Source organism: Diceros bicornis, chromosome 3 (assembly GCF_020826845.1).
Source record: "Diceros bicornis minor isolate mBicDic1 chromosome 3, mDicBic1.mat.cur, whole genome shotgun sequence".
Taxonomy (NCBI): domain Eukaryota; kingdom Metazoa; phylum Chordata; class Mammalia; order Perissodactyla; family Rhinocerotidae; genus Diceros; species Diceros bicornis.
Genome location: NC_080742.1, coordinates 72,736,939 through 72,759,271, shown reverse-complemented (window position 1 = coordinate 72,759,271; position 22,333 = coordinate 72,736,939). Strand labels below are relative to the sequence as shown.

Below are 22,333 nucleotides of genomic sequence, written 5' to 3'. Positions count from 1 at the left end.
TTGAAAGTGTATGCCCTTAAAAATAATCCATTTGGCAAGAAAATCGTGAATTTTTTTGTCTTACTCAACTTCATAGAACTGTGGTTTCCTGTTTTGAAACTACCTGAATTCCTTGGCCTCTTATTTTTGCTTTCAGGACTTCAATATTTTTTTTTCTGAAATAAGAAAGTCCTTAGATACTATTTTTAGTTTGCGCTAAGTTAAATTTTTCTTCTAAACAAATGTACTCTTTAAATGTTTTTACCTTAGTGCTTTTTAATTTTTTATGGTGATTTTGTCCTCTGAACTCTGTTGATAAAGATTGGTTTAAGAAGCAGTGATGGTTTACAGCTATCACTTTGTTTTTTAATCCCAAAGTCTTTCATGGTAGGAAAAGAAATAATTGAATGAACTGAATTCTCTCTAATTCTGAAAGGTGGCTGAGCATCAGCTCTGAGGACTGCTTAGGGAAAGGTCAGTAAACATATGCAAATTACATCTTCCTTCGGATTTAAGAAGCTTTTGCCCCATGTCCCTGTCTGATTTCGTATACTATTTTAAGAGCCATAGAGACGATTTGATATGCGCCTGTTTAAAAAGTGGCAACAACTTATTGAATAGGAAATCCTCTTTTAAGAGGCATAGTAGGCACTAAAATGCATGTCATTTATACCTAAATCAGGCTCTTAATTTCAGTATTTGGAATACATCAAAAATATTATTTTACACAATCATTGTGCTTTACATCCAGTAGAATAGGCTTTCAAAAAAGATGAGAGATTGTATTTGGATGGCCACGGAGAAGCAAATGCATATGAATGAAGAGTCTTAATGTAAATGTTAAGATTTTATTGTATTTTACTTCAACTTCTAAAAAGTTAGCTTTATTTGCAGCCTGACACTTGCCTTGTTCTGCTGAGGTTGGGTACATAATTCCAGAAGGAGTGAGAAATTTGAGAACCTCCAGGTGACATAAAAATAAGGTTTGGCCAGATTCAATTAAAAGGAATTACAGTCATGGGCATGGGATGGTAATATGTGTGTATAAAATCATAATCCAGGATCTAAAAAGGACAAGGAAGTTATTAACAGTATAAAGGGAAGCAGGCTTAACTTTTTTGGATTCCATTTGCTTCTAATAATAGCTTTGATGCTTCTCTATTAAGAAAATATCAGGTTATACGTGTCATTTTGATGTTGGTTTTTAAATGAGCATTTTTGGTAGGAAAAATAGAATTACTTTGGGAAACTGTAGCTATACTTGTATGGTTATCTCATGCTTCTGCTATTTATTTATTTATTTTTTCCCTTGAAGCTGTGTGAATATACTCAGGAAGATAGCCAGGCTAGTGGGGTCTGGCCTAGATAAGTCTTTTATAACTTTTTATGTTAAAATGGATTCTGTTCTGCATAAGCAGTATCGTATGGGCAGTGATCACCTGCTGTTTTTTAGTCTTCAATTAATAAAATTATAATTTTTTTATTTTTCCAAATCTGCAAGTATGTAATAGATGCTAGTGAATTGTTTTTAGAAATTCAACAAGAGATTGAATGTCCAAACAAGAGTGTTACTATAAGAGGATAGTTCAATGCTTTTGTTACCGAGCACACTGGCTTTTGAGGGAAGAAAGGCTTTATTGTGAGGTCAACCAGCAAGGAGACAGGAGGCCAAGCTCTCAAATCTGTCTCCCCTGTCCAAGGTATTGGGTAAGGTTAAGTGATCAGAGAGGGCTGGCTGCTATGTGGAAACACTGGCAGGAAGAGTTTTGATCAGCAGGTCAAGATTTTTGGTTTTGCACGTGCTCCTGGCTGAGTGGCTTGCTGGCTGCCCCTGAAAAATAGCCTTAACATTCTGTTAAGATGGGGTCAGTTATGGGAGGTTACCAAGAAAAGTACAGTAAACAAGGGTAAAGTTGTTATGCAGATTTAAGTCATTGCCTTCTCCGTTGATAAGAGTTTCTAGAGGTTAGAGTCATCATCCTCGTCCTGACACAGAGAGGGAGACACCTTTACAAGTGGAGATTTTGCTTATAAATGTAAATTTCCATTACAAAAGGGTACCTTCTAGGTTTTCAGAGCTTTCTGTGTGTCTTCTGTTCTTTATCATCAGCTCAAATTAGCCCTCATGCCACAGATGCATATTTTGTGGTGGCAAATTCTGTTCCTGGTCCTGTGGTTACAGTTTTTTCAAATTTCAGTTAATTTTTCAGGATATGTCTGTTAGGAATGCCTAGAGTTGTAACACAAATTACCACAAAGCATCTGGACCAGGAACTGGAATTCTGAGTTTGACCAAGTGAGCCTCAGCCAGAGGTGTTACCGTCCCCTTTGTTGTCACATAGAGGTCAGGGATGCCAGATTTATTGTAGTACAGAGCACTTTGAAAAATATGCCTAACTTATGTTAACAGAAGCTGATCAACAGTGTTTCAAAACATTGCCTTTTGGCCATGTTTCAGAGCTTTCCCACCTGTGTGTTTGGAATACACTAAAAATGTTCATATTTAGAGAGAGGGTTGCCTTGTACACAATTCCAGGAAATGCCATTCACGTTTATTCAATGTAAAAGATACCCCTGGAGTTGTGCTATGTGACAGTACCATCTATACTGCACTCCAGGGCATAAACTGGAGGGGATTGGGACATCTGTATGGGGTTTGAGGAAAGGATTCATAACATTTTCTTTATAATACATGGTTGAGATGGAAAAACCAGGTATTTGGAAATTCAATTATATTAAGGGTACAAATATTCTTTAAATCTAACACCTTTTCCTTTTATTAACAAATGTGGTATGTACCTTTATTTTGTAATATAAATGGATTTCAAATCAAATTGAACTTGCTCATATCAAGAATTTCAAAATAATGACTCTAGTCTTTAAGCATACTTAGATGTTTTTCTACAATATTAGGATACAAATGATAACACCAACTGAACAGAGCTAGTGACTTGTTTTCACCGCACTTTTCCAAAGTTAAATTTTTGAGTCCATAAGCCTTGTCATTACGTGTTAATATATACTCAGGCAGTCCTTGTACTTTTCAGTTAGTTCATTCTGATGCTCCAGTGTCAAGTTAGCCATCTTTTGAATCCAGTAACTATCCAACAACAAATCAGCAAGGTGAGAATAGAGTATTGACAATTTTCTGAAAAAACACACACACCTTTTAGCTCAAACTCTTCGTTAAACAAACTTTTCTGTACCGTCAGTATGCTGTGGTAGGAAACAATAACAAATAATGCTCTGATCTCGTTTCTTCACATAAAAGCTGAAAACAGATGGGACGGTAGCAGCTTGGATTATATTATATTCACTATTTTGTTAACATAATTTAATGTGGAATTCAGGCAAACTTCTGGCAAACTTCTATAGGAAGGCTTCTTTGGAAGGAAACGATGTGTTAGTTGAATTGTCATGTTTTCAGAATAAACTCTTGATGTCGAACCGAAGCCTTGACGTATTCCTGTGAGTGCAGAACATAAACATAGGCCCTGTTTGTATAATATCTTATTTCATATTTTCTTCTACCACATAGTATTTCATCCCTGGTTGTTTGGGTATTTCTCTATAAAACAGTGTTCCTCCAAGCATTACTTCTTTGGAATTTTAAATTTTTTTTAAAAAGACAATTTTTAATAATTGGGGATTCGTTAATATATAATGGAAATCCTTTTGATTTGATAATCTTTTGAATTAGTGTTGTCTCTGTCGTCTGACATCTTTATCTCTAAGAGTTTTGACAACTGACACCTTTTCAATATCCTTTGCTTCGCTGGCCCTGTATACAATCTAATGTTGATGATATCACGTAATAGGTAAAATAAGTGATTTTGATACTGGCCCTGATATCAGTTCCCCTACATTAAACCCAGAATATATGGAGTTAAAACCAAAAGCACTCATCCTCTTTTCCTGCTTCTCCAAGTTACATTCATATGTAACTATTGGGTTTTTTTGTATCCCTGAACTTCACAAGGCAGATAGAAGTCACTAATTGTTAAAAGCCCAGGTGGCCTCAAGCTGGGCTCACACTGATGTTTTGGCTAATTACCAGTTCTTGAGGTTTGTTACAGGGAAACTGATATCAAGAAGCTAAAGCTTCTCAGACTTCAACTCCTTGGCTTTCTGGCACCGGAATCCATCATCCACCACCGAGACAGACAGAGACAGAGAAGGTTGAAGGACACCCTCCTGTGGATTCCCCTATCTCACCATCCTCCTCCCTGCCGGCAGCCTCACAAGGCCAAACGCAGGCTGGTGGGAAAGTGCTGACTAGCAAGGCCACAGGCTCCCCGCTCCCTACAAGCAGCCACATTCCTCACAACCTTTAAAACCCCTTGCGGGGAGACGGGACAAATTTGAGAGCTCTCATCTCCCGGCTGACGTCACCCGAAATAAAAACTCTTTCCTTGCCATAAGCCTGATGGTCTAGTTTTCTTGGGCCCCTCTTCTGTGGTGGGTAAAGGACCTGGATATGTATCCAGTAATAATTTTGCAGTTGATGTGAGATATTTTGGCTTTAGTTTTAATTGCCTGACCTTGAGTTCTTGAGTTCAGTATGGTACTCTTGTAACCTAGCTCATAAATAATTTTGAAGATCTTAAAATTCATAGCTTTTCTATGTTTAAGGTGGATGTATTATGGGAAGGTATCAGCATGGTTTGCTTAGCACTTTTGCTTAACTCGATAATGTTTACAATGAAATAAGACATTTAGACTGTAGAAAAGAATGGTCCGAGTACATAAATCCAGATTTGTTATATCAAATACCTATTTAGTGTAAAAACTTTTTTTGACTATTATCTGAAGACATTCTAGATTAAAAAGAAAACATGTTGCCCATTTTAAGGGAAAGAGATTTTTAAAAATTCACTCTATTTAGATATGAAGTTGTAAAGGAGACTGTGAACTATTATGAATTTAGAACTTGATCTAAAGAAATTAAGATCTAAAGAAATTAATTTGACATTTCTTAATGTTAAAAGACTATTCAAAAAATTTAAAAATAGCATTAGGAAATACTGAGGTATGAATTTCATCTAATTCAACAATTAAAATTTAGAAATTCACATAATGTAGATGTTACATTTATAAGAAAAAAATTTGAAAAATATTTATTTTGAATATTTTTATTTGAGACCCTTCTGAAGGCCCTTTACTACTTCTCATTAAATTGTGTTATTTATTTTAGAAACAAACATTTTTTCCAACTTACCAAATTCAAGAGTCAGACTTCGGTTAACTAAAAACGAGAGCAATAGTAGATAAATTCATAAATAGTTGGTAACATTCACACAATTAAATTCAATTTAGGAATACCAATACAAGAAGCTAATAATAATAATAACAAAGGGAAAAATAGTGGTAGTAGTAATGCTAACCAGCACTACTTTCTATGTTACCATGAAAATTTGTGAAAAGCAAAAGCAAATTAAGTGGAATAAACTAAATATTTTACATGTGTATGCTAAATAAAACTTTCTCATGAACAGACTGTGACTAAAGTAACCCTACTGACTGATTTAGCTGGATGTCAGAGGGAGACGCGATTTTGTGTAGGACTGGGCAGCCACTTCTTGGTGGGGAGTGCTCTGCATTACGTCTTATTTGCCAAAATGACAGTTACCCAATTAAGAGTTTATGGAGGGAGCCGTGAAAATAATGTTCAAATATGATTTAACTGTTCTCAAGTTTTGAGTAGTGGTTTAAAAAGTCTAAAAATTCTTTTTGGTGACCTGCAGCACATTGGGAAGTTTTGTTCTGTTGGGGGCGGGGAGGAGTTACCCCCCAGTGGGTGGATAGGCGAGTATGTGTGCATGTCCACAAGTACCTGCAAGCATTTGTGTTTCTATATATATATACACACACACACACACACACACACACACACACACACACACACACACACACACAATGGGGCGTGTGCTTTAAATTAGTCATGTAACTTTTCATAGCCATAGCTGTTGGCTAAAGTGTACTGTTTTACAAACCAAGATCATAGAAAAAATTTTGCTCTCTTCAATTATAATTGTGTTTGAACACTCCTTTTAATGTATCAGTTTATTTGACAAAGTATTGGAAAATCAAGATCTATTTTCCAAAATATCACTAACCTGTCATTTGAGGGTAGGCTTATTTCTTTTTTGTCTTCCCTGTTATAGTACAGTACTTGGTATGTAATAGGTTCTTAGTAAATATTTGTTGAATTATTGAGTTACTGAATATTTGAGAAAACATTAAATAGTAGCATAGCCTTTCTAAATAAAAGTTGAGGCAGTTATTGCTTTAAAGTTTTCTGTTTGTGGGCATTTAGAAAACTGTAGGGTAATGTAATACAGAAGTGATGTGTAAGGCTTTAGGCTTAAACAATGAATGACGTGAGAATGGACTTCGGTGCTTCATATGTATATAGCATAAAGTACATCTTTTTTTTAGAAAAGTTATCTTTGACTTAATTATACTCTATCAAATTTTATTTCAAAAACATGCTTGTAAGATGTATGTTAAGAAATTAGTTTCTGGGTGCCAGTTGATTTCAGTGACAAGTAATCTTTTACCTGAGGACTGGTGAATGACTTGATCTACTGCCAGAACATCATCCATTGGTCACTTTCCAGGGATGTCTCCTTTTATTGGATGGAAGCTCCAATATTAGCATGTTATGCACTCCCATTATTCTCCCCTTTTCTTGATTCTTTCCTTCCCAAGGACTTATGCCTGTCCTCTCTCTCCTCCTTTTTTCCTGTGTCTTGCTCAATCCTTAATCAATAGGGGAAACTATCATTTGATGTGCCCTATACTTTCAGGGGCAGATTGTCACTTAGTGAACTCATGTTAAGCTGCTGTGCATTTTAAAGGACTGAAGGGTCTATATACTAACCCACTGCAGGAATTTTATCAAGGAAGGGAACCTGGAAACAATGCTCCAACCCAAAGAGTTTGTCATTGTAGAATGCTAGACATTTTGGTAGTCAAAGGTAAGGTGTGTGACTAATGTTTACCAAGATGTGACAAATCACAAAACTGTCACATAGAAGCCTTTGAATTGTGTAAAATTGACCCAGTGTTTTTTCATCATGGTTACTTAATGTAATTCCTTGTAATATACTAATGATTTTGGTGCTAAATTATATTTGCAATTGTTAGTGTATTATTTTAATCTCTATATTGATATTTAATTATTTCTCCACCTTATAGCCAAATTTTACAGTGATGTTCAGGTACATTTCAGGAATTTATAATACTCAGGACTTCAGAAAGCTATTCCAGAAAGTATTAGAATATGCTCTTCTTTACTAGAAAAGTAATTTTGGGTGGTTCTATAATTTAGCAATGTAAATACATAATTTATAGGATAAGTACGGTTAATAGAATTTTTGTGCGAGAAACTAACAGAAACTAAAACTAGAATAATGTCTTTTAGTATGAAGAAAATTTTCAGATCTGCTTTAGCACAAAATATTTAAGCTTTCTGTTCTATATATACACATCCTATATTATCTTTCAGTTGTTAGCATCTTGAATCCCCTTTGAGTTTTCTTGGACATCTGTTTTGTGAATTTAAGTTTTCTCCTATAAAATGGAGCTAATAATACTTCTCAATATTAATGAAGAGTAAATAAGGACTCTCCCTCAAGTTGGCTTGGCTCTAGGTCTCTGATTAGGTGGGCAGCAGATGGAGTAGAGCCAAAAGCGTCCTTTTACTAAGACGGGGTTTTAGGACCAAAATGCATATACCGTGGCCCGAAGTACATGGCATTTCACTGTTGAGCAGCATTTATTTATATACATTTGGTGTAGTGTAGGTTTTCTCTTCAGACCAGTATATTATGTGGCAATGTGTAGGACATCTGGTCACAGTGAGTGGCACTGTGCAGTGACCTTTCTCCATCCCTGTGGTTTTTGTTGTATTTGGAGGTTGGCTTATTCTGTTTATGTGGCCAGAGCCTTTTCATATTTATTTGAATTGCTTTAATTTCTTATATTGCCACTATTTTTTTTTTTAAAGCTTTTCTTATAGACTTGGTATAAAGTCACCACCTTCTGCAAGATTAAGGCAGGCTAAGGTTAGGTTGTATGTGAGGGCTAATTCTCCTGGACATGGGGTGAAGGAGAACATGCTTTTAATTTCCCCCCATGCTATGCTCAACCTTTGCCTTGATGGAATAGATGGATGAGCCTCAGGAGTTCCTTATTTTAATTCCCTCATGCCCTGGAAATTATGTCCTTTTTCATTATTTCTAATGAGAAATTTGCTTTGTATGTAAGCATTTTTATGTTACATGTTTTCCAAGCAGACAAGACATAAGACTTATGAAGTGCCTATATCTTAAAATATGATTCATAATTATACTAACCAGAAGATACGTCTGCTGATATTTCTTTGTCGTAAGTAAAAGCCTAATTTAAAAATTGGTTTTAGTCTTATCCTGGATATGATGCATATCTGTCTTTCTATTTTAAGTTAATCAAATAGGCAAATTCTGGATTTATAGCTAAGCATCATGCTGTGTAAATAAATCTAAATTGATTTACTGATGCCTCTCTAACTCTGCTTTAGTTGAGTAGATTTCTTAACTCATGAATATCAAGTCCAACAACCTAGAATGTCAAACCCTCAGGAATTTTAAAATTGAATCTTTCCCGGTCACTCTATTCAGAAATCTGAAGTAGTAGGTGTAGAGTAGGTTTTTAGTATCTGCATTTTCAAAAAAGCTTTCAAAGATTGTGATTAGCCAGGTTTGGGAAACTGACTGGTTTTTCATTCTTTAAAAGTGATCACACTTGCCTCTTAGTGGTATCTGATCTATTTGTCTGCTTTTAGTCTTGCACAGCATGTTGAGTTGTGTTGTGGAAATTTCCTTTGAGCTTCCTTTTTCAGTCAGCATTGTAAAGATACAGGAATTGGAGGTGACTGGAGCCATGACACATTTTCAAGTCCTAAGAGGCAAAGATAACTAGGTAGAGAAACACAAGACGATGCAAAGAACCAAAGGAAGATGTTATCAAAGATTTAGAGAGTGGGTCAGAAGATATAACACAAATACAAATATAGGGTGCCCAGTTACATTTGAATTTTAGATAATGGATAATTTTTAGTATAAGTACATCCCAAATATTTCATGAGACATATTAAAAATTTGAGCTAGTTTTTAGTATAAGTATTTTAGCATCATCTATTGTTCATCTGAAGTTCAAATTTAATGGGACATCCTATATTTAGTTTAGCAGCCCTGCCTGGAAGCCTACTGGTGTGGAAGGAGGACATGGTGTACTGCTTAGACTCAGCAGTGTTGTGTGAAGTAGCCATTCAACTAAACTGGCTCTAGAAGCAGGCTTTATTTTAAAATACCGTTGTTGTTGTTGTTGTTTTCTTGTTAATTACTTAAAAGCTAGCTTTGTAATTGATAAAATAGACTGCTATTTGCTTTTCCCTCTTAGTGGGAAAATCATTATATAGTCTCCTTTTTTGACATTCCTTGGTGAACAAATATGCTCAACATTTGCCTTTACTTAGCAATACGTATTCTGTACATGAATTCAGAATTGCTTTTAGAATCCAAAAATCTACAGCAAATATTTATGTCATGCTAGTCTAAATGCTCAGTTCTTTTAATGTTAATCTTGAAGAAGGCTTTTATCTGTTTAATCTTCACAGATCCTTGAGTCTGCTAAAATGAATGTTTGCCGTGATGTCTTGGAGGTGGCGTAGCATTTTTCCCAGCTAAATTTTGTAAGGTTAAAAAAGGATTTAAATATGAAATAATTTTCTTTCAGAGAGTAATGTGATCCATGCATTTCTTGTCCCTAAATTCATGGATATAAATGTAGTGATCAATATGATTTAACTTATTTGAAATAAATTATTTTTAAAGTTGCAACTAAGATTTCTGTTTTAGGTACTGACTAGAATTTTGTTATTCATTAGGGAAATAGGCATTAGGAGACCTTCATCTTGATCTTGTCTGGGCTGGTCTCCAGTTCCGGCCTCTTGATCGGAAAGGTCAGGATGGAGCAGCGGTGCCAGTTGCCTAAACAGTAGCCATTCTCGAGCTCCTCTTCTTCCTCAACAGACCATTGGTGTTGATTAGGATATCAGGCCCCCTTATTATGCAGGAGTGGCTAGATTCTTCTTGAGTTCCCAGGGTGACTCCTGATTGGTCAGTCAGTCATGATATTCCCTTTCCCTTCAGTGATTTCTGTAGGAATGGACACATGAATCATGTCTGGCCAGTAACCTGTGGTTGGAAATCTGTTGGAGGGTGTGCCTCACTCTACCCCTTTTGCAGAGTAAAAATATTTTCTTGTTCAATCTTTGTTTATGATTGTGTGAGGATGCTTTGCATAGAGTTAGTATGGATTTCTTTGGAGGAAAGAAACCTGAGGACAACCCAGCACATGGAGGTTATAGACAGATGGAGAAGGCCTGGGGCCTTGATGACTTCATTGAGCCACTGAATTTACTGACTCTGTAACCCTCTTACCTTTGGACTTCTTGAGCTATATGTAATAATAAACCCCTTTATTGTTTAACAGGCCATTTTGAGTTGGAGCTTCTGTAACTTGCAGTCAAATGCACTCTAAATTAAAGGAGTAAGGTGGACTTGAACGCTTATCTTTTTAGTTTCTACCACTGCCTGTATCACAAGGATGGATCAACAAAGATGGTGAGCTGAAAGTCCTTTACCTTCGTCTTCTCCTTTACAAATGGCCATTTCTAATTCATGATGTATCTACTTAGAAAGAAAGCAAAAACTTTAAACATTTCTGGGGAAAGCAAATTTATATCATTTTCTTCTTTCAAAAGCAGCTATCCCAAACCACTTATTACCTACTGGAAAAAGCCACTGTATGACTTGGAGCTGGTCAGCATATTGAAGCTTTTAGACCAGCACACAGTTGTCTGCTGCTGAGTCTGTCCGAGTTCTTTGTGATGAACATAGAATTACTGTTTCTTGCAAATGTGGCTTCAGCATACGGAACTTTGCCATGAAATACCAGATGGTGTCGAGGCATAGAGTTCTTCCTGCTTGCGAACAATATCATCTGCAAACAGCGCTACTCACACTGCAGCTCAACAGAGAAATCCTTTACTGTTTCTTCAGGCCTACTAAGTCTGGCCATGAACTTGTTATTTGGACAACACACAGCTATCTGGGAATTCGTTTCTAAGACTGTGTCTGTTCCCTACTGCTCAGTTATGTCACTGCTAGAGTCTTTTGCCAATGGTTATGAAAGGATACAAGCCCAGAAAAGTGGTGGTGAACGGTGATATCCTTTTTCACTCTGGATTTTCTTCTACTGTGTAGATGAATTCGCATCAGCAAACGTTGTACCTAGTGTGTATTGAGGGGGAGATATAAATGACTGGCATCCATGTTTAAGGAATCTGTACCCTAGTAAGGGGAAAATCACATTGAGCAAATGATAGATGTATGTACGAGGTGCAGAAGTGGCACAGAGAGGATGGGATGACAATTTGGGGGAGCAGAAGGAAGGAGATTTCTAGGAGGTTTTACTTGAGTTATGTTCTAATGGATGAAAGGATATTCTAGGTAGAGGGAACTAACAGTGGATGTAAAGACTCAGTGATGTGAACGAGCATGGTGGGATGATGTTTTGGAGGTAAATGGGAAGGAGGGGAACTTTTACTCACCTCTTCAAGCTGATCACTTCACTTGACTGAATCTGGTAGATTCTAGTGGTCCTGTGTCTTGACCTGGGTATGGAGAATGTGACTTGAGGAGTTCAAGAAGAAACCGCAAGGGTAGCCAGTGGCTAAGAGCATGCCAGTCAGATGTACCTGGCTCTGCCCCCAAATTATGAGACCTGGACCACTTTCTAAATTTTTCTGGATCTTAGCTTCCTCATATTTGAAATGAGGAACCCACCTCATAGGGCATTTAAAATAATCCTTGTAAAGAGGTTAGAAATGTGCTTACCATGTAGTAAGTGGTCAATTACTATTAGCTATTATTGCTAGGTATTAAATTATAAATTTATTAATGGTGGTCAAGGGGAAATCATATTGTTTCAAAAGGGCAGTCCCCTCATGATCTACTTTGACATAGTCCACTAGAATTATTTCTGGAAAGCATTGACTAGAAACTTTGTCAGGCTTGTGACAGACTCTGCTTCTGCCTTGTGAGGTTTTGAGATGAGAGAACACGTACTGGACTGCTTCCTGTTTCCTGCCTTTTTCCTGTAGTAAACCTCCAAGACTACCTGTTTAGGAAGCCTTATTGATTTTGTCAGACCTTAATGAGAGAGGAGGTGACTGTTGGTTGCAGTAAAACCTTTTCAGAATGGCTCCTAAGTTTTCTGTTTCTGTTTGAACCCTCTACCCCCATAGTCATCTCTGACTTGCTTGATTGCAACAGATTGCTAAGGCTGTTATTTATGATAATTGGTGTATTAGTAAGGATTCTCTAGAGAAGCAGAACCAACAAGATATATATAGGTATAGATGAGAGAAGATTTATTCTAGGAATTGGCTCACATAGTTACGGAGGCCGAGAAATCTCACAGTCTGCCCTCTGCAGGCTGGAGAATCAGGAAAGCTGGTGATATAATTCAGTCCGAGTCTGAAGGCCCAAGAACCAGGAGCCCTGATATCCAAGGGCAGGAAAAGATGGATGTCCCAGTTCAAGGAGACGGAGAATTCACCCTTTCTTAGCCTTTTTTGTTCTGTTCGGGCCCTCAGCGAGTTAGTTGATGCCTGGCCACATTGGTGAGGGTGGATCTCTTTACTCAATCTACTGAATCAAACGCTAATCTCTTCCAGAAACACCTTCACAGACACACCCAGAATTAATGTTTTGCCAGCTATCTGGGATCCCTTAGCCCAGTCAAGTTGACACACAAAATTAACCATCACAATTGGTTGATATTCGATTTTGATGAGCTTATGTTATTAGTGGGGACCATTAAAGGTTATTATATAGGTTTGTTTCAGTCGTTGGTGAAATGATCTGTCGCTGAATAAGAGGGTTCTAAAGCAGATTTTAAGGATAATGACCAACAAGATTTGCCAGTTTTTTCTCTTTCCTGTCACCACATTCAGGAACATGAAACAGTCCTATTGAATAACTACTCAGCACTTAATTTGATTGTCTTTTTGTAAGACTAAGCTGAGTGGAGACAGAGAGTCAAATAAGAACATGCCAGTGGGATAGGGCGCATATAATGAAAGGTAAAAACTTGGATTCGGCCTTGGATTCAGGAGACCTATGTTAAGATCCTGGTTCTATGACCTAACTGGTTTTGTACCTTAACCTCAGTTTTCTCATCCATAACATGGGACTGATGACACTGTTACTCTCTGCCAATGGAAAACACTAGGCAAATACTTAGGTATTGCATTTTGGCCCCTGTTCAGTTTCTCTTCAGTCATAGCACAGGGCTCTGCCACAAGCTTATATACTGTGGGGCCTGCTGTTGTGACTGAGGCCACACCTGTTTTGCAGGATGCAGCATAGCCTTGTTCATCCGTGTCTTCAAGGAACACTTGACCATCACACATACCGGAGCTGTCCAACTGAAATATAATATGAGCACATGTGTAACTTAGCCATATTAACTAGTAGCCATATTAAAAAGATGAAAGTCATTTTAATGATTTACTTTACCCCATATATACAAAATGTTTTTCAACGTGCAACCAACATGCAGGTATTAGTGAGATGTTGCATACTCTTCTCTTCATTGTACTGAGTATTTGAAATCCGGTATGTGGGTTAGACTTAGAGTGCATATCAACTTGCTTAGCCACATATCAGGTGCTCAGTAGCCATGTGTGGTTAGTGGCTGTTGTACTGGACAGCACAGCTCTGGGCAATCTGTTAACTGTTCATCTGCGTCCATCTTAAGGTTGGTTTTTGTCTCTGGCTTGTGCAGTCGCTGAAATAAAATCACCACATATTTCTAACTTAATAGCTAGCAAGTATAAAGTATTTAATGTGTGTTAAGCACTTTTTTCTTATCATCTCATTTACTACAACAGCCCTATTAAATGTGTTATTACTATCCTCGTTGCTTAGATAAGAACTTGAGGCGCCGAGGTTAAGTAACCTGCTGAAGACCCTGCAAATTAAGTTGTGGGGGATCTTGGATACAGCAGAAGTAGTCTTACACTAGAGCCTGTGCTCTTAATTACTCTGCTGCCCCATTAGTCATATATAACCTTACTAATTCATGAAATAGGTGAAAATATCTATGCGAGGCTGTATTCTTATCCATTTTGGTGGTTTGAGGTAATCTTGAGTTTTTATAATTGCGTGATAAACCAACTTTTTTGTTGGGGTAAGTGAGCATGAGAGTAGATGTAGCCGTCCTAGTCAGGAATAGTTTCATAGCAACCGATTGACATTTGTTCTTTTGTTTATTCTTAAAAAAACAAAAAACAAGCACATTCTATGTGCTAGGCATTGTTGTAGTATGGAATTAGAGCTGTGAGCTAAAATCAAGATTTTATTCTAAAGTAAATTTTATTCTAGTGGGGGACTTAAATAATCAAATACATACAAGCTGTCTATGACACATCAGACAGGATAAACACTTCTCCTTGAAGAAAATGTGTGGCTATAAGGGAAACAGAATAATATGGTGGTTGGAAAGAATATAGGCTTCAGATCAGGATACTGGTTCAGACTCGGCCCCTGCCTCTTACAGATGTGAAGTTAGGCAAGATGCTTAACTTCTTTGAGCTTAATTTCGTTGTTCGTAAAAATGAGGATAAATGCTTTATAGAAGATTGAGGAAGATTTAATGAGGCATGCGTGAAACATGCTCAGTACCGTGCAGCAAGGAAAGTCATAGAATTCATGGATTTAACATTGCTAGTTTCAGTATTACCGGCAGAACGTCTCCCCCAGAGACAGTCCCATAGTGGCATGTAATTTTGCTGAGGCTAGTATTCGACTAGGAGGTCAATGAGAATATGGATAGAAGTAATTCACTTAGCAGCTGAGTAAGCCTAGCCTGGGGCCTATTTGTCCACAATGCAATGGGATTTTGCTGTTCTGTACTCATCACTTAGTATACATTTCATTATAAAATATGTTAGTAGTATTTGCAAATTTGGGGCTTTTTAATCCCCCCTTTCAAAACTGTGGGACAATAGATTTCAGTCTGCCAAAATAACTATGTTTAGTCTACCTTAGGCATGTAGACTCTGGTGTTCATTGTTCAATGGGGCAAGTTCATCGGATAAGGAGTTTTTCATATAAAATAACATATGAAAAGAATATTTTTTTTAGAATAAAGTAAACTTTGCCAGCAAGGGACAGTAGCACTGTGGCATTTTCCCCGAGTTGGGTATCTCATTGGGATTTGTATCAGTTAGGATTTTGTTCAGTCACATATTACCAATGAACCCCAAATAAGAGTGATCTGTACATAGAAAGGTTTATTTCTCTCTCACGTAAAGGAAGTTTGGGAGGTAGCAGTCCAGCATTGCAATGGCTACTCCACACAGGGAGGAGTCGCAGGCTCTCTCTAGCTTGCTGTTCCGCCCTCTTCCTGGGCCAAGCTGACAGTTCATCTAACGCATCAAATTCCAGCCAGTAGGAAAAGAGGACAGAAAGAGGCAAAAAGTGTTTGCCTCAGCTATTTTTATGATTTCCTGGAAATCGTGCACACGTGTGCTTATATCTCATGGGCCTTAATTTAGTCATTTGACCATGTGCATGGTCAAGTGAGGCTGGTATTTGTAGACTTAGATGGGCATATTCATTGTCTTAAATATCTGTGCTTACAGAAGAGGGCAAGAAAAGTTATTCGAGTAGGAAGCTATTAATAGCTCTGCCTCCCACAGAATTTTATAATGTATGAGACGTGGCCAGAGCCCCTGTGTTTCTGTTCTGATATGCAGTTTGGGGAGGTCCATTGTTTCAGAAAGATGGAAGGTGCTGGTTATTTTGCCCCAGTGGTTTTATGTGGATCTTTTGACAGAGTGTTTGATAGTCAGGGAAAAGGAAAATAGCACCTATCCTTTAGTCTTTTCCTTTTAATATCTTTTACTACATCTCATTAACAAGCATTAAAGCTATGCTGTTGTGCATTTCAGAGACCATCTGTGCCTGGAGTAAATCCTCTTACCGCCTTGAAAAAAATCGATGTCTTTCTACCTCTCTTTGGGGTATATGTACACACCACCACTCACCCTCCAATCCTGGAGCTACAGTACCTACTAGTCACCTGCCACTTTGCTGTGAAATCTGACTGTGATCACCTTGATTCACCAGAATGTCATGCGGCCCCCCACCATGAGTGTCAGGACTTGTGATGGGGACCACAGGTTAGGACAGGCTCCACGCAGCAGTGGCGGCCGGCTTCCTGAGTAGCGTAATGGCTGGTCTCTTGCGGTGGTCAAGATCCTGGCATAAGTCTTCCGTTGATTATGACTTAGAATGAAAAGACTAGAATCTAATTTGAACATTTAAAAAAACCCAAAAACCTAAGAAAAATAAAACATCTCTGAACTCTGGAGGTTGAACTGTTTTTCCTGTGGCAATTATTATGGATAGATTATCGCTGCCAGCTAGGATTTATAAAATTTAGCTTTTACTGTCAGTATTTGAAGTGTTCTTTTTATAAGGCTGATCTCTTGGTTGTATTTAGATATTTGCATGGATATTTATGTTTTAGTTAAGTATCTGCAATTTAGTTTCATATAAAAAGTGCTTGTAAAATTCCCATTAGATAATTTCTGCTGGTTAAATTTTCCTTTATTTTTGAAAAATATCTTATTCCTTCATTGGTAAATAGACTAGTGTGAAGACAATATGTGAGCAAAACTAAAATGTAGGCTGAATAATAATAAAATCAACTGCACCAAAGAATTTTAATTAATAGATTGTGTCAAACTGGATGAATACATGTAATGACAGATTTCCTGCTTTCCTTAATCCTGGACTGATGAAGCTTTTTATAATGACCTGGATGAAGACTGTGGATAACACCATATTATGTTAGTGGATATAACAAAGCTAGGAGAGCTCTTTCGTCATTGGGTGAAGGAATTAAAATTCTAAAAAAAAAAAAAAAAAACCTTGATCAATTGGAAAAGTGGACCAAATAAATCTAGCAAAATGAAACATGGCTTAGTGAAGCACATGTAAGAATGTTTTAGAAATTTTTGTTGATTATAAGCACCATGTGAGTCAGTTGATGTGACTGCCAAGAAGAGTTAATTTGTTTTTAGTTTGAATTAACAGACATAGAGTGCTTAGAATGTGGGAAGTGATCCTCCCACTTGTCTCTGTGTTGGCCATACTATCCTAGAATCATGATCACTGTACCCAGTACATTTTAGGAGGGACGTTGCTATTGTAATGAGTTTCATTTGCATAAGGTTATGGCTTTCAAAGTGCTTTTTTATACTTACTTAAATAAAACTTAGTGAAATAAAACTATTTAATGCTTAATTTACGGACAAATTGGAGCGTACCCTTAGGACATTGGGGGTACTGGCAAAGTTTATTCTGGAAAAGAGAAGACTCACAAATAATCGTTAGGTATCTTCAAGTTCCTGAACTCTTCGGAAGCAGGAAAGTTAACATTAAGTCTGCTTTGTCTTTGCTAGCGCATAACTAGGATTGTGTGGAAGTCATTGGGAAGCAGCTTTCAATTCTTCATAGCTGTCCAAAATTAGAATTGGCTTCATTGTGAGGTAATAAAGTAGGGTGTGTGTGTGTGTGTGTGTGTGTGTGTGTGTGTGTGTGTGTGTGAGAGAGAGTTTTAATAGGCTCATACGGAGTCTGAGAGACTACTTGGTATGGACTGTGAAAGATTAATACGTTGATTAGAAAGTTGTGTTGCTGTCCTTGTCTTTTAGTCCTGTGTGAGATGCTGGTATTACCTTTCATCCATGCCATGCTCTAGAAACTTTACCCTGACAGTTCATAAGGGTAAATGGATCACTGTTGGATCACTGATGGATCACTGTTTTAAACAAAACAGTTTGAAAAAACTTGGAAAAAATCCTCAATCTTGAAATGTTAAAAAAAAAAAAAAAAAAAAAAAGGATGCAGTCAAGTTCAATCTTCTACCTGAAAGGAGACTTGAAAAAGTCAGTTGGTTGATTGTCCAGTCTCCCTGCAGGATGATCAGATTTAAAGTGTATGATGGATCAGAATTGTTAAAAGTTGCTGTTATAGCTTATTTTAAATCTCATTAAAATTTGAGTTCATAAAAAGGGTCTTGTGATTTGAAACCTAAAATGAATAAAGCAGTATAGGTTGAAAAATCGTTCACTCTTCTTTTCCATCTGTCCAGTTTGCACAGCCATCCTTCTTCCATAATTTCTCTCTGCATGTGGAAGCAAATTCAAATACAAGTTCTGTTACCCCTTTTCTATGAGTGTAGTGGCTTATATTTGTGAAAATTTAGGTTGCTGGCATTTTTTTTGCTGCCATAGGCCCCAGGGGTCGGGGATGGGGGATGGGTAGTTGCTATAGGACTAAGAGCTGAAATTGGCTGAAATTCAATTTCCATTCAAGCCTTCCTCTGTAAGTTGTAAGCCTGTAATAGATTCCAGAGTTACAAAGTATTTATATCAGACTGATACTGCCAATGCAATTGTTGTCTAGGTGGGAGACAGATTTTTGGTGCTTCCTACTCCTCCATCTTCCCAGAAACCTTCTTGTCTCATGTCGATTTAACTTGCATTTCTTATTATGAATGAAGTTAGGCTTGTTTTCATAGCTTGAGTCATTTCTATGAATATATCCATTTTGTCCGTTTTTCTATTGACTTATTGGGCATATTCTTATCAATTTCTAGGATCTGTGTTTGAAAACTAGCTCTTTAGGATATGAGTTCTATTTTTTTTGCTGGTTAGTCTTTTTTCCAGTGATTTTTGCTTATGGTATCTTTTGCCATGCTAAATTTATTTTTAATGTTTATGCAATTAATTTTATGCCTTGTGGATTTTGATTCATGGTTACAAAGGTCTTTCTCATATGATGTTGAAAGGAATCTTCCCATTTTTTCTTTTAGTATCTTGACAGTTACATCTTTTAAATTTTAAAACATTGCAAGTTTTAGTGCATTTGGATTGTAACAGTATATGTTATGGTTCAATGTAATTGTTTTTCTGCATGGCTTCCCAGTTAATCTAACACCATTGATTGAATAGACCATCTTTTACTACTGACTTGAGATGCTATAAAGATATTTTATAGTACATTTCTGATAGTAGTTAGATCTTTTTCTTAACGTCTGTTCCATTGGTCTCTCTATCTGTTGTTGTATAATGCAGTTTTTTGGTAATGCAAATAGATCTTAGGGAACTCTGCTTTCTGACAGCTCTCCCCACTGCTAGATTTTAAATGTAATTTCCTTTTTTCTCCTTATCTTTTATGTGGAAATGTAGACCTCTTCTCTATACTAATAAAGTATCCATGTATTGACTGTTCGTTTGTCACTATAATATTTGCTATCATTTTGTGTCTTAAACACAACTTCAGTAATTTTTAATCATAAAAAAGTTGAAGCCTCATATTATCCAGGTATCTCTGGCATGTTTTATGAACTGTGCCAACATTGTTGGAGTTTCCAAGGAGAGAATTTGCTCAAATCTCCTTTCCTTGATTTGTCTTCATGAATTTTCCATGCCATAATCACCAAAAAGTCATTGATACAAGGGCTAAACTTACACACTAGATTTTTAACTAATTTTAAACACTGTAAGCTAGAAATTACAAAGACTTATAGGAATTTTTAAAGAACAAAATGTGTCTGATGAAAGAATATTGAATGAAGAAATCCACGGTTTCTGTTTTTTGAATGATATTTATTTTATCAAATGAGGTAGTTAGGACAAATGATCATTAAGGTCCCCTCCAATTTGTTGTCATTCCCTCATACATTTCCGTTGTTTTACCTGGACACTTGGTTTGCAAGCCGAAGCCCTTCTTGGCAGTTCCCAGGGCTTGGCAACTAAAGTGCTCTCAGCTGTCTTGCTCTCAGCAATTGCTGTCCTGTTTCCATCTGGTCCCTTTTGTGAACCATGCTTGGAGAGCTGAAGTTGTGGACTTAATTTGCCTTGCTAGTACAAACACACCAAAGGTCCCTGCTTTCATTCTCTTCATGTTATAGAAACGGAGAATGTAATGTAATGGTGATGTTCCTGCATTTCAGCTTGGTTTAGCTTTTCCTAAGATGGAGATAACCTTAGTAAAGAAATGGAATGGTCTTCTCTCTTCACTGCGGAAGGCAAGAGGCTTTTTTTTTTTTTTAAATATATACTGGGGTACAATAAGACACTTTATCAGTCTGTTACTACCAGCAACAGTTTCTTTACAAACTGTCTTGTTTGTTAGACTCCTAAATAAAACCCATTTTTCTGAAAGAGCTTGTCTGTTTATATTTGAATGTCGTTTTAATAAGCCCTTTGAGCAGATTTAAACTTGTTTCACATCAGCTTTCTTTTCATAGCCAAATCATACCAGTTTGTTTAGTCTTTCTAATCCTTGAATCATTTTATCCTCAGCATGTTTCCAAATGCTTCACATCTCTCTATAGAATCCAGAACTGGCCTGAGTTCTTTAATAGTCTGATGGGAATCGAATGAAATGGAAAGATCACTCCTTCCCTGTTCCTTATGCATCTTGGGATTTATTGTTTTTATCTGCAAGCCTATGTTATTCTCTCTCTGGTTAAGCACTTAAGAAAAAAAAAAAATCCTTCTGCATGTCCTGTGTCCTACCTCTAGTGTAGTTTTTTCTTTTTCAACCAGGGGCTCCTCATTCTCATTTTGTACTGGGCCTTACAAATTAAGTAAATGACTGATGCTGCTTGTAGTGGATGACTAGAGGACATGGTTGGTAAGTCACAGTGCATGTCTAACCCACCCTCAGTAATAATTATAGTAGCTAGACCCAGGGTGAAGAAATCTGGTTCTAAACTTGCACTGCTCTCCCTGGTTCACAGCTCTTCCCCCAACATTCTTAAAGATGCACTCACTGTCCACCTGTTGCGCCTCTGTTCTCTTTTGGATTTGTCTCTTTCTCATTCCTTTATCTCACCTCAGGCATTGAACAAACATATTTGTTCATGGAATCCAAACTTTTGGCATCGGACACATGTCCTTTCCAGAGGATTCTTTCTCAGAATTCCTCTGTCCTTTGCAGTCTTCCTTCCTGTTCCTCTTCTCTAGGGCTGATGGTTGTCCACTCACCTCCAAGAGTGCTTGTCTTCTCTGCCTTCTCTGTTCAGGACAGTTGGCAATTTTGCACAAGTTAATTTCTCATCCAAATTTTAGTTTTCTCCTGTCTGTGCAGAGAGACCTGGCTAGTAATCACAGGAATTCTGTCTGGGGTAGAAATTTGGATTTCATTGCAATATCAGGATTCCAGAGTGTGTGGGGAAGTGACTGGGAAACATTTGCAATTGAGCCATAAGCATAAATAGTGGGATTTTTTAGCTTTTATTTACCATAAAGTTAATTCTAGGTGTCAAATCTAATATATATGTAGTGAATATAACTTTTAAGAATCATTACATTTCATGGATGGGCTAATTTTTCAACTAAATCTCTCTTTTTCTTATAGCTTAACAAGCAACAATTGCAGTTACTGAAAGATCGGTTCCAAGCCTTCCTCAACGGGGAAACCCAAATCATAGCCGATGAAGCATTTTGCAATGCGGTTCGGAGTTACTATGAGGTGAGTTTGAAGAGCTTTGTTTTGGCATTCTGATGCTTTCTTCAAGATTTTTTTTCAATGCCTTTCCCATTTTAAGAAACTCACTGGTGTAATAGGAAGGCTGTGGATTTGCAGCCTTCCTGAAAGCATTGTCAGTTCTAGTTTGTAATTTAAAAACTCTAATTCCACAGCCTGGTTTTGAGAGATAAACAGAATTGGAAAGTATTCACATCTTTTGAGGAGAAGTAAACTGCTTAGAAAAAAATCTTCTGGCAGTGATTGATAGAGCTGAGTATAGCTTTCTTTGGGTCCGCATGTCTAAATTATTCTTTTTAATCAGGATTTCAATAATAAATTGCTATCTTATGCCATTTTGTTCCCTAAGATTTATGGTAATTTAGGCCAGTAACTAATTTCAAGAGGATAAATTGAATTCTCTTTTCTTCTCGAAGGAATAATACTGTTAATACCACCTTGCTTTTTCTTCTGATTTTAGTTTGTGACTCCTGAGGAATTCTCTGGATGTCAATGAGCACAGGTTTTCACACATGATCATTAACTGTTTCAGTGAGTTCCCGGTAGATGTTAAGAACAGAGAGTTCCCTTTTTGCCTAAGTATTTCAGAGTCATTTGGGGAATGGATTTCTTCCGTGGTGCAGATGCTCTAAACCTTTCAGCTGAAGAATCAGAACATGCAAACATAT

General features: G+C 37.1%; 1 protein-coding gene across 6 annotated transcripts in view; it reads left to right on the top strand.

The window, feature by feature from the left end:
• The window catches only part of CADPS2 (calcium dependent secretion activator 2), a 495,178-nt gene that overhangs the window by 97,661 nt on the left and 375,184 nt on the right, over positions 1–22,333 (top strand). For all 6 annotated transcript variants that reach the window (XM_058529077.1, XM_058529069.1, XM_058529059.1 and 3 more), the window contains exon 2: positions 21,537–21,650. In XM_058529077.1, the coding sequence (XP_058385060.1) occupies positions 21,537–21,650 (114 nt within the window). The remainder of the gene's footprint in view (positions 1–21,536; positions 21,651–22,333) is intronic.